This window comes from Cricetulus griseus, chromosome 3, assembly GCF_003668045.3.
Source record: "Cricetulus griseus strain 17A/GY chromosome 3, alternate assembly CriGri-PICRH-1.0, whole genome shotgun sequence".
Taxonomy (NCBI): domain Eukaryota; kingdom Metazoa; phylum Chordata; class Mammalia; order Rodentia; family Cricetidae; genus Cricetulus; species Cricetulus griseus.
The window spans coordinates 152,949,348-152,962,993 of NC_048596.1; the positions used below are offsets into that span (position 1 = coordinate 152,949,348).

General features: G+C 42.8%; 1 protein-coding gene across 1 annotated transcript in view; it reads left to right on the top strand.

The window, feature by feature from the left end:
- The window catches only part of Nr3c2 (nuclear receptor subfamily 3 group C member 2), a 321,919-nt gene that overhangs the window by 257,940 nt on the left and 50,333 nt on the right, over nt 1–13,646 (top strand). The window contains exon 5 of the mRNA XM_027410547.1: nt 843–987. Within this exon, the coding sequence (XP_027266348.1) occupies nt 843–987 (145 nt within the window). The remainder of the gene's footprint in view (nt 1–842; nt 988–13,646) is intronic.

Below are 13,646 nucleotides of genomic sequence, written 5' to 3' on the forward strand. Positions count from 1 at the left end.
GCCAATGCCACATAGACCTCTGGCCTCTCCATATTGCACCCACATGGCTGCACATGAGCCTGAATATACTCATGCATATGCGAGATATATACCACACACACACAAAACCCCTCCCTGCCCTCAGCACTCACAAAGCATCCTTGTTTTCATTTTCTGCCAGGCAGGATAGACCCTCTTAGCCTACAAAGACAGCATGGTGAGATGTTTTCACTTTGCCCTAGTCCATGAACTAATTACTTGTGGTCAACCTGCAGCCTGGAGAAACAAAACAAACAAACAAACAAAAACAGGGGGAGGGGGCTTCAGCCCAAAGAATAGCATGACACAGCTGGAAATAGGAGTGAGAAAGTACAGGGGGGTGGGGTGGGCGTGGGCGGCTAGAGCAAGAATTGCTGCTGCAAAGTACTGTCAACAGCTGCATCCCAGGGAACAAGGAGTAAGATTTCTTAGGCGCCCCAAAGTCAAAAAGACTAACATTTTTCTGCGCTTGCAGATGTACAGATGGTTAAGGCTAAACTCCCCTTTAAGCTGGTGCCTTTGGTTGTATGGGCATGAAGCAAGTTTCGCAGGTGTACACAGACTGTACCCGTGTGTTGGCTATCAGAGCAGAACCTCACTGGATGAGCCTGTGTGATCTGTCCCAGCCATGCTCCAAGGCCATCCCCGTCCCACGCCAAGTATTTAGTGTGAATTGAAATTGAAATCTGGTGGAGAGCCCAGCACATGCTCCCTGTCTGTGGAATTGATCTGAGTGTGTTAGCGAAAGGTAGTTAGGCGGAATTCTTCCTGGAATGTACTCACATGCTAAGTGTCTTTCTGTGATTAATTGTTCTGTTCTCTAGGATTTAGAAACTTGCCTCTTGAGGACCAAATTACCCTCATCCAGTATTCTTGGATGTGTCTATCATCGTTTGCCTTGAGTTGGAGATCGTACAAACATACGAACAGCCAATTTCTCTATTTTGCACCAGACCTAGTCTTTAATGAGTAAGTACCTATTAATTAGCCCTCATAAAACAAACTGCAGAATTATTTGTTATGCTGTTATTTAAAATAATCTCTCAGCCAGATGTACAAGTGTGAAAGAATCTACTGAAACAGGCATTTTTAAGAGCTTTTTTTTTTTTTTAAGCATTGAATTTGAAAACCCGGAAATCAGTCTCTGCAATGGTATAACATATACACATCTAAGTATCAGTAAGTTAGTATACGTAACACTTTATACCATGTATGTGGGAACTGTACCAAAAGAAGAGGACCCAGTTGGCACTGAGAACTCACCTGGTACGGTGCCATGGTTATTAGAAAGCAGTCTCTTTGTATCTGCTCCAACTGAAAAGAAAGAAGCGCGTTTCTAGGAAATGGGAATATGTAAGTGGCAGTTTGTGAGAGCATCATAGAATGGCTCTTTTGTTAACTGTACACAGCTGCTCAATGTGTTTTCATGACAATCACAATTACCCTTCCTTTCAATCATAAAAGAAGCCAAAACCTTATTCTTCAGTGAGACTTTTTTTTTTTTTTCATTTCACGATGCATTTTAAAAAGACAGAACAAATTTTAGTAGATTTTTTCCTTTTGGCTATGAGTGCCTTTCTACTTTAAGTTGACATTTTATTAGTGTTTGCATTTCACATTAGTATATGTCTTATATGTTTATATGCAGCAATGACTCTGTGTAATTGTTAGGTCAAAAATATTTAAAAGGGAGCACTGAGATTATGCCAGTAACCACAGCCGTCCTCTGACAGAAGTCTCTCTCTAGAGACACCAATATAAGGACGTCTAGAATGAGGTATCAGGTGACAGATGGGTGACGGTAAGGGAAAGAACCATCATGCCAAGATACCATAACACCCCTGTAGTTACCTGCTGAGGCATACCAGCTCACATTGGGGTGCTTGACCACCACCACAGTGGTTTTACTCCAAAGAAAGTATAAGAACATCGCAGGTTCTTGAGACAACACCACTCTGGCAAGCAATCAGAATGATCCTAGCGTAAATTTCCATCAAAAGTAAAGCCAAAGAACTGGGCTGCCCATTTTAAATTTACTTGTTTTTCTTGGTGATCAGCTGTTAAATATATTATTGAAGAGTAAGCCTGTTCTTAAAGCACACTAAGGATGTCCTGTAATGGGAAGTGTGGGCAAGACGGAATCCCTGGTGCCACCGGAAGATCTGCATTTGTTTTGTCTTGAACAGAAGGCTAACATGATCTGCATAATCCTCCTATGTATGTGTATCCAGTTTTCATATTTGTAAGATTTACCATTCAAGTTAATACCTTGACATATATGCTATTTTATGACCATCACCGGACTCTGCCTCCACCACTTTTTCGTCATCCCATTCTGACACTCCAAATAATTTGGGTGATAATTCTAAATTGACCCCCTCTAAATTCTATGAACCTATAGTCTGTGAGCCTACCTGTATTCTAGGCATCAATGGAGGAATGGAGGCATAGAGTATTTGTCCTTTTGTGCCTGGCCTATTTTCACTGAACATGATCTTGTCCATGTTTACCCACACGGAAGCATGTCTTCACCTTCCAGCCCCTCTTATGGCTTAGCAGTCCTCCCTTATTTGTATGTCATCAGCCCTCATTATTTATGTATTCTCTACCTGTGGGCTTGCCTGTTGGGGGTTACATCTAGTTTTAACCTCACATAAACACACACAGTATCTTAGCCATCATCCACGGCACATGCAGAATGCAAAATAAATAAGTCACTAAAGAGTGCACATTGCAGTGGAGATCAAAAAAAGACTGTGTTCTGCCTTTTTGTTTCAGCTCTGAGACTGTACGCCAGCTTCCTTTATGCTTTCTATTTGTTGCTGCATTCTGCGAGGCTTTATGCTTTTCTTGGTGATATCCCGTTTAAAATGGCCAAAGTGCAGAGCTGGTATGCAGCCTGGTGCCACTGAGCTCAGCAAGGCTGGAATGGTGCCATTGTAGAGAAGAAAAACATCATACAGTCATGAGCTTCATTGCTCTTGCCATGAGCTCTGTGTTAGTGATTCAGCAGTGTGTATTAAATGAGGCATCTGAACAGAAATGCACACAGAACAAGACTGTATATAGAAGACCTGAGAAAAAGTGGGCCCAGGGGTATACTGGGGCTTGGCCCTCAGTTACCCCTTTGGGAAATGGCTCTGTATTCACTGCCTCACTTTGCCATGCCTTCATAGAACATAGCATAGTAGAAAATATGCAAAGCTGAATGTAGCTAGTTGCCACCTTTGAGTACAGTGATGTTGCAGCTATGGGCATGGGTAAACAAATGCCCCTCAGGTTGTCTGTAGTGATGTTGCAGCTATGGGCATGGGTAAACAAATGCCCCTCAGGATGTCTGTAGCGATATCAGGTACTTTACTGGGGCTGTGATCGCACTCCTTGACAAAAACAACCTAGAAAAGACAGTTTATTCTGGCTTATGACTCCAGAGGGACAGAGTCCATCCTGTCAGGAAAGGCATGGTGGCTGAAGGGAGTGGGCTGACATACAGACAACAGAGAAAAGAAGTAGGAAGTGGGGTTAGGCATCAAGTCCCTCCGTAGTGATATACTTCCTCCAGCAAGGCTCGCCTTCTAATGGTTTCATAATCTCCCCTAAACAGTGACACCAACTGGGGATCAAATAGGAAAACACATGAGCTTCTGGGGGACATTTCTCATTCAAGTCTCCACAATACCTGTTCTTGTTTTCAATTTCTAAGAATGTATACCTCAGAGTAGACTCTGGACACATGCTAATACTGTGTTGATCTTTTTGAAGAATTCTCAAACTGTACACATAGAAGTTGTGACATTTTTACAGCCTACCAGCTGAAAACAGGTCCCAATTTCTCCATGTTCATACTTTTTCTTTTGAATATTCATCCTGCTAACTCTGATCATTCATTATGGTTGGGCTTTGCACCTCTCTGGCAATTGATGGTGTTGGGCTATCTTGACAGGACATTGATGTGTTTTCTTTAGATAATGTCAGGTCAAGGCCTTTTCTCATTTTTACTTTACACTGATTGTCATGTGGCTCTTTAGGTATTCTGGATGTAAATTCTTTATATGATGATTTGTTATTATTTACTCCCATCTGTTAGTATTTTTTCACACTTTTTGAAAGTAGAAGTTTTTTGTGTTTATTACTTTTGAGCTAGAGCTCATGTAACCCAGGCTAGCCCTAAACTTACTGTGAGCCTAGGATGACCTTGAATTCCTGATCTTACTGCCTCTATGTCCTGTGTTCTAGAGCAGTAGGCACACCACCAGTTTATGAAGTATTAGAGACTGAGTTTAGGACTTCATGCACACTAGGCAAGCACTCTACACTGGAACACATGTCCAGCCCTCAACAGTGCTTTATAAGTCACAGATGTTCTTAATTTTATGAAGTTGAATTCACCTCTGTTTCCGTTTGTGTCCTTTGCTTTTGATACCAAGTATTAATTTTAAAAAATGTATGCAACATCAGAAGATAAAATGTCCAATGAAGAACTTCCCCTCCCCCCCAAAAAAAACCCTTTGAGCATATGAAAGTCAGGGGAAAACACATTACTTTGAACGTTTAGCTAGTCCCTTTTGTTGGCTTCAGATTCTGACCAGTCTTTGTTTTTGTTTTTGTTCTTTTTCAATCTAGTACCTAGCCTTGAGCCTGAGGCATAGTACCTGCTCTGTAAATATTTCGTGGGTAGATTAATTATTGAACAAATTAACCCACCAGTCTACTAATTGTCCTGAAAGGCTTTTTCAGAATTCATATTCCTGGTTGCAAGAATAAAGATTGTGGGAGAGAAGTGTGATTATGAGTGTGATATGTCTGTAAACAGGGGTATTGCTGTATTTACAAGAATAACAAAACTTGGTAGGTGTGTGCCTGTGCGTGCCTGTGCGTGCCTGTGTGTGCCAGTGTGTGCCGGTGCGTGCCTTTGAAATGAGTCTCAGGCTGGCTAATGATCTTATCCTTCAGCTGCACATTAGCAATATTGAGCTGGAGGAGAGGCAGGAAATGGGGAATAATAAAGGAAACATTCTTTCCAATTTTTTTCATTAAACACTGAAGTGAAAATATGAGTTAATACTTTAGCACAGAACTTTTCTTATTATAAACTCAAAACTTTTCAGATATGTATTAAATGATTAATTATTCAATTCTACCTTGAAACAATACAGTACATATTGCCTCAGATCACTGCAACTATTTAAATTCCTCATCAGTTCAACACACATATTAAAATTTCCACTTAAGCTTGTAATGAAAGTTTTTATTTTTTTTCTTCCTCTTTTTTCTTTTTGCCCTGAAAATAAGATTCCATGTTTCAGTCAATATCTTTAAAGCCTTGGCCAATATTTAAAAATTAGAAGTCTGCTGGAGGCACATAAAATCTCTCTCAAAAGATAATGCCTGTCATCTAAGCCTTGTGTCATTGTGGTCCTAAGACTGGGAGAGCAAGAGGTCTCAGTGCCTACTCTCCAGCCTCTCCAGTTACTCTGAGTGGATCTCCAGGGAAGAAGGCTCATTCCATCTGATATGGCAGAGTTTAGTCGACCCACATCTTCCTAGTTATGTTGACTGGGCATTGTGTGCTATTAGAACCAACAGCTCAACAATCAGTCATTTCATGTAATGTTTTCATAGCGCCTTGATCACTTTCATGTTCCTGGCTGCTAGGTCACTGCACTGACACTTTCCACTTGTCCTCAGTGATGGATATCCCCAGCCATCCTCCCAACAAACAACACCCATGGGACCCCTTGCACTCAACACTTTGGAACTTCAAGAGGCCTGGCTGAGAGTGTCTGTGTTTCAAGAGTATTTCTTTCATAGACTCTAGTCAGGGCATCCTCAGGGAGACCTGGAGTAGCTGGAGTGAGGGCATCCTTGGGAAAACCTGGGAGTGAGGGCATCCTTGGGGATGCTTCAGGCATGCCTAGGGCAGCTGGAGTGAGGTCAACCTCAGGGACACCTGGGGTAGCTGGAGTGAGGGAATTTTCAGAGACACTTGAGGTAGCTGGTTATAACATGGCAAACCCTCACCTCAAATGGCTGAGATCCCAAGCCACTCAAGTGACTGTGTGTCACATCCAGTAACAAGGAATGGTTGTGCTAATGAGAGGAGACTGGAGGTGTGTGAATCTGGGCCAGTTTCCTCAGTACGAGCCCTTGTAAGTGTTCTCTTCTGTTCCAAGCCCTTTCTCTTTTCTAATTAGGATTTCTTATGGTCTCCAGTGTACAACCTTCCCTAATCCCTCCATTCTCATTTTGCCCATGGCTGTCTTACATGAGCATGCATACACATGTGTACACAGGCACACACACACACATGCACTAACACATGTGTACACAGGCACACACACACACACACACACACACACACACACACATGCACTAGCACATGTATACACAGGCACACACACACACAATGCACTAGCACATGTGTACACAGGCACACACACACATGCATACACATGTGTACACAGGCACACACATGCACTAACACATGTGTACACAGGCACACACACACATGCACTAACACATGTGTACACAGGCACACACACACACATGCACTAACACATGTGTACACAGGCACACACACAACATGCACTAGCATGTGTGTACACAGGCACACACATGCATACACATGTGTACACAGGCACACACACACACACATGCACTAACACATGTGTACACAGGCGTGCACACACATGCATATACACATGTGCACACAGGCACACACACACATGCACTAACACATGAGTGCAGCTAAGTGAAAAGCTAGCACTTGCAGAAGCCCTCTCTCTTATTCTTCCTTTCTAACCCTGGGAAGGATGAAGAGCCTGCCTCTTTTCTTTTTATAGTTGTGAAAAGCTCAGCTATACAGCAGCTGGAGAGCCAGGGTCCACTCCAGTGGTCCTGCTTATTGTGATGGTGAACAATGATGTCCTCCCTCAGGTGGCACATGGTGGCTCCCCCAATGTCTGCTGTTCACCAGTTCTTTTCACTCTCACCTGCCTCTCTCATGGATAGTTGGGTTTGAGACTCCTAAGAAAAACAGCATTGTAAGTAGAAAGTGGTCACTCAATGTCTGAGGAGAACAGACATTGCCCCTTCAAAATGGGTCCATCTTTGCCACAAAAGTAGACTACAGTGGGATTGTACTGGAGGGCAGAGGCTAGCAGAGGACATCTAGGCGAACTTCTGCAAACAGGAAGGAATCCTATAGGTATGTGTCTTGGTTACTTTCTCCCTTAAGCAACTTCAGGTTGAAAGGGTTCATTTGGCCTTGTAGTTCCCAAGAGATAGAGTCCATCATGGCGGCTAAACATGTGATGGATCAGGAGGCTGACTGGTTACACTGCATCCATACTTGGGGTTCAGGAGGCTGACCCCCAGTGACTCACTTCCTCCAGCAAAGCCCCATGTCTTAATGGTTTCCACACTTTTCTAAACACTGCTACCAGCTGGGAACCAAGGGTTCAAGTACATGAGCCTATGGGAGATAGTTCCCTTTCAAGTCACAACAAAGTATAAGAAGACAGATGAAAGGGACAATTCTCGAAGCCATGCATTTCCTCCACCACCCTTATTTTTAAAGACCATATAGCTTTCCCTTTACCAACCTATCATAGTTATAGGAATTAGAGTTAGCCATGGGCATGGTGCTATACACCTGTAATCTCAGCCCTCGGGAGGCAGGGGCAGAAGGATCAAGAGTTCAAACCCCAGCCTAGGCTACATGAGAAAAGCCCATCCAAACAAACAAACAAACAAACAAACAACACAAACCTTCCCTCCCACCCCCCACCTCCGGGTCCGCTTTTAAATATCAGTCCCAGTATCTAAAAAAATGTTCAATTCATCACGGGCACCCAGTAGCTAATTTTGGTTTGTTGGCAGTCTTTCCAGTATAACACTCAGAAGTGAGACTCCAATGCTTTGGGGTCCTTTCAAACGCTCTGATCTTGGAGATGGAGTCATTCCTGTAGTCTTCGTCTAAATTTTACTTTAGAAGTACTCCTGTCTGTTCAACATTTTTACATGATGTCTCTTGTAGTACACTTGAGAAATCTGCTGAAGAGTTAATGAAGCTGGGTGATTTTGAGGAGAGTAGGAAATTAAGGAAGATGAATATGAGATTGAAAATGTTGTGTGTTAACAGTCCTGGGAGCCAAGAGAGTGACAATGATGTAAGGAATGTGGCTGCACTGCATGCTGCCTAAGTACAGGGAGCTGCTTTCCACTTTGAATAAGAGTCAACAACAATTTAAGATCATACATTATCCACAAAGCACTGGGCCTTGGATATTAGCATATCACTTTCTTCAGTTAGCATGCTCAGAGGGCTCTGTTCTCTTCCACTGAAAGCACTCTTCCATATAAATGAAATCACTTAGGTTTCTTCACTGAAAATTTCACAGGCAAAAATTTTCTCAGCAGTGACTCAGTTGCAGGATTGGGTCAGATGGCAAGGGACAAGTCATTGAAAGCTGGTGGCTTTGGGTCCTTTTGCTGAAATGTAGTGCAGTATCTGTTCTCTTCAGTTCAATATCATGTACTCCTGTGTCTATGAACAGTAGATTAATTTGATGAAATAGGAATTTGTGCAGTCCAGTTCCCACCTTGACTTGTATTGCAGAATGTTCAGGAACAGTGCGCCCCCTGGGGGCATCTGGCACCTGTACAGTTAGGTTCAGACTTCATTTTCCTGTGCTGCCTGGGAAGGCCAGTCTGCCTGTTGTACTCAGAAGAGGCTGTTAGAGTTGAGGCATCTTGTGATACTTCAGTGTCTTGATAGAGAAAGATGATCGCTAAAAGCTGGGCATGGTGGCTTATGCATTTCATCCCAGCTACTCTAGAGACTGAGGCAGGGGATCACAAGTTTCTGGCCAGCCTGGGCTACATAGCAAGAACAAAGCCAGCCTGGACGACTTGAGAGACTCTGTCTCAAACTAATAATTGCAGAAGGCTCAGGAAAGAGCACTTACCTAGCATTCAAAGTTCTGATTCATTTCCTTCTGCTATAACATTGCTTCATTTTAAAAACAATTAGTTCATTAACAAAGAGATCCCCAGGCTTCTCCTACATAGGTGACAGGATGCAAAGAGCAAAGAAGATGGTCTTGATGACACTGCCAAACCTTGATAGAGGGGAGCAAATGTGCTTGTGACTAATGCACGAAGCAGGCCCTGAACTCACACACACACAATACATAAAAAAAAATAAGTATATAATGAGGGAAACAAATGAAAAAGATGTTATTCATAGAAAGTGCCTAAGCTCAGGTGACTTCACATCCAGATGTGGCCGCCTTGCTGTGCAGAAGCATCTTTGTGGTCCCTCTGCCCTGCACATAGGATGTCAGCATCTGATGAAGTCAGGGGATTAGCAGTTGATAAACTCCCTCCTTACTTCTTGCTAAGCTGTGATGTCTCTCTACCATTGTAGACCCTAGAGGGCAAAGTCATCAGGAAGCAATGTGGGGGCACCAGTGGGCCTCAAAGCAACATTATATTTAGTCCTCCTAACTCTGTGATGGCAATGTTTGTTCTTCCTCTTCTTTTAATGGTGAGAAGACAAAGGTTCAAGCTTGGGACCAAGAGTCCCTCAATCTACAGCTCAACATCTTTAGCTAAGTCAAGACTGCTCCCTTTGGGCTATGGTGTAAACTTTTGAGACATCATAATGGTTTCTGATACTTTATAATGTGGAGCTCTCACTGCCTAATCATATGTCATCTCTCATAAGGGTTTCCTTTCCAAACAAGTAGAAATGCACCAGTGTAGAAGTAGCACTATTGATCCTCTTAGAATAACTGATTTTAGTTCCACATTTAGATCCACTGTGTCTCCTGCCATAGCAGTATTTAAGAGCTCACTCAGCCTTCAAGGCCCAGTCTCTGACTTTCTTGGGAACAACTTTGGTGCTGTCAAGTGAGTGACTTTGTTATTCTAAGCCTTCATTTCTCATCTACTCTGTCAGGAAATTAGCCATCAGTAGTTTACAAACAGCTGGGCCCCTTTATACTTTCAAAATCACTGAGGATCACATACCTTCTCTTCATATCAGTTATATTTATTGATAATTACCCAAAGGGAATTTTAGAACTATTAATCTATCAATTTATTTTAAAATAGAGACAGGGATATGGAAATAACTCAGTAGTAGTATTGGCCTAGTATGCACAAGGCCCTGGGTTCAATCCCCAACCCCACACAAATAGAATAAAGATTAATAACCCATTGAATTATTATAAATAATGTTGCATAACCATTTTATAAATAACCATTCTTCCCCCAAAACATTGGAAGAGTGACATTGTTTTTTAAGTGTTAAGATAAAGCTTGAGGGGGACCTTGGCAAATTCCATGGCAGGCGAGGGTGACTGAGGCGGAGGGACAAACAATGCCAGGCAGCTTAAGTGAGCTTAAGTTTTATTAGAAAGAGAAAGACGGGGAAGGAAGGAGAAAAGAAGTAAATAGACACAGAGACAGGGGACAGTAGAGAAGAGGGAGACAGGAAAAGTCCTGTCTGCCCAGGGGGACAGCTGGAAAGAAAGGAGCAGAAGAGAGAGTGGGAAGAGAGCATAAGTGGGCAGAGGTTTTTCTTTTAAAAGGTCCTTTGTACCTGGGCTGACCAGGGTACTGCCTGAGTACATTCTTCCAAATGACAGGGGCAGGCCAGCATAATGCCTGAATCCTTATATTAAGTCCTTCCTTTCATCTGGCTAATATGAAAAACAGTTGCTATAAGAGTGTTATCTGCATCTTACATTCAATCCTCTATGATTGGTTGTTTGGGGTTGAAGCAGATCTTTTAAAATGACAACATAAATGAATATCCTACTTGCTTCCCTGGATGTGAAATTAAATCTCTTTATCACATCACTAAAAATGTATGAACACAGCCAGGGAGGTGGCTCAGTGGGTAAAGTGCTTGCCATACAAGCATGAAGACTTGAGTTGGGATTCCCAGAGCCCTTATAAAGCTGTGTGCAGTAGTGCACACCTGTAATCCCAGCACTCGTACAACTGGATGGGAGACGGATACAGGAAAGTCCCCTAGTCTGGTGTATGCAGCCAGTGAACAAGGAGACCCTGTCTCAAAACTAGGCAGAAGGCAAGAACCAACACCCGAAGCTTTCCTCTGACCCTACACATATATACTGTCGTACATGTACCCACACACATGAACACACACATACTCTCATATGTGTACAGAAAAAGAATTCAAAAATGTATGAGCAGTAACTAGCAACTTCCCAGTCAGTAATAAACATGCAGAACTATCCACAACATGCAAAGCCCCAAGGTGACTGTGGCAAAGAATACAGAAGAGAAAATAATGTAGCCTGTCCCCCAGTGTTCTGCAGTATGCTTGATTAGTTCCTGGACACATGAGACATGGGTGCATGAGTAGAGCACTAACATGATGAAGACAAGTGACCAGTGACAAAATTTCATAGCTGGGTGCTCCAGGAATGGAAAGGGGGTGTGACTATTGTTTATCCCAGTCTATTTGTGCTATTATAACAAAATGCCAAAGTCTAAGTAATTTATAAACAACACAAATGTGCTTCTCACAATTCTGGAGGTTGGGAAATTCAGGATCAAGCTGCTAGCAGGTTTGGCATCTGGTGAGGGGACATCACTCTGTGGTTGCTTCCAAACTGCATCTGTGGTTGCTTCCAAATGGCACTCTGTGGTTGCTTCTAAATGGCACTCCTACTCAGGAAAATGGATGCTGTGTCCCACAAACATGGAAAAGTTCAAACTTGCCCCTGTCAACTTGATAAAGACCTTATTGTGACTTGAATGTGAAAATACCCCACATGGGCTTATGTATTTGAACACAGGGTCCCAGCTAGGGGACCTTGAGTTGGGGCCTAATTGGAGGAAGTACATGGCCTCACTTGGTTTCCTCTCTCTGCTTCAGTGTGTCTAGTTGGGGCTCTCATACTATACTCCTGCCACCATGCTTTCCCTGATAGCATGGTCTATATTTCTTCTTACACTCTAATTCAAAATCAACCCTTTCTACCATGGGTTATCTCTGGTCAGGTATTTGATTAGAGCAATGGCAAAGAGAAAAGTAGTTAACACAGACCCTGATCCATGTTTTAACCTGTGAAAAGACCCGCCTCTAAACACCACCCCACTGTGTTGGCAAGAAACTTGAAACACCTGAAGATAGGGGCCTATTCACAGGCAGAGAAGTTCCAATCCCTTTTCCTTGTCTCAGGAAGGGTCCTTGACATCTGTGACAGCCTCCATGCACACCCAGTTCTTTGTATGGAATGTCACAATGGAGAAGGGACTTAGGTTGCAGTCACCCACTTTCTAGCCAGGGAACCAACACATTAAAAGTCCTGATCTTAATGCATTGCCTTTAAATGATGAACACAAAGCCTCAACAAATCACTTGTCATTAAAGAACAACAGCATGCCCCTTGGTTCTGATTAGGAGATCACCGACTTTCAGAGTAAAGGGAAAGGTTAGAGAATGCTAGCTGCGTATTTCCCTGCCGTCCTCACTAGTGCTTTTGTATAAACAGATAAACCGAATAAACCTCTAGGCCATGCCCTGATAAGCTCTGTATGGTGTCATGCAATATGCATGTCTTATGAGAAATGGATGTCATGTGTGGTGCTGTGGCTGGGTGGTGGCACACTCCTTTCACCCAGTAATGAATGTTGCAGTTGTTCATAATGTCCTGAACAAAATCTATTCTGTGACAGATGTTCAGAATCAATAATAAGAGAAGGCGTGTGGCCAATGTCTAATACATTAATTGAGTTGAACATTCTTTTTTTCTACTCAAGTAGACAATGCACCAATTTTTATAGAATAATTGAAACAAAAGATGGTTCCTTCATCCAGAATTATAGCACCCCAGAAATGATGCCTAGTGTGGGAGCCCATCTTTGTGGGCTTCAGTCGGATCCAGGTGACTTGCCTGGTTTGTACCTGAGAGAGGGGGTGTGAATTGAGAAAGGGCAGGTAAAGATGCTAAGAAAGAAAGAGACACAAAATAGAGTACCCATTGAATACTGAATGCCCCAAGTTTATTCTTCAACATTCTTAAGTACCCCAACCAAAAGGGGGGCATGGCAGAAGATTTCTATTATTATTATTATTATTATTATTATTATTATTATTATTATTATTATTATATAAGGAACAAACAGACTTTCTTCCCTTAGTCCTCCAAGCATTTGGTAACCACACCTTGAGGGTCAACAGTAAACACACCTGAGCCCAAGTCTATTGTTATTTAGATAAGACATCCACAACCAAGATGAAAATATCCTGCAGTAGCCAAGCCTTAGACCTTTAGGTCTTTTGACTTACTAAGGACAGTTTTGAGCTGCAGTTCCCTTTCTCCATGAAGGGGCAGGATCAGCTCTCTTGTCCTTCACAGGCTGCTAGGGATGGGGGAGGCATCTCTTTCTCTCCCTCTTTGTCATATGGCAGATGAGGGGTGGGACCAGATCTACACATATTCGTGGGGAAAGATTACCCCCATCCCCACCAGTATGGTCAGTTCTATTGTGCTGCCCAGGTGATATGCAGGGGCTGGTTCTCCCTATTGTTCAGAGGGGCGAGACCAACTCTGAGCAGCCCTATCCTCATGGCCTTTGGTGGT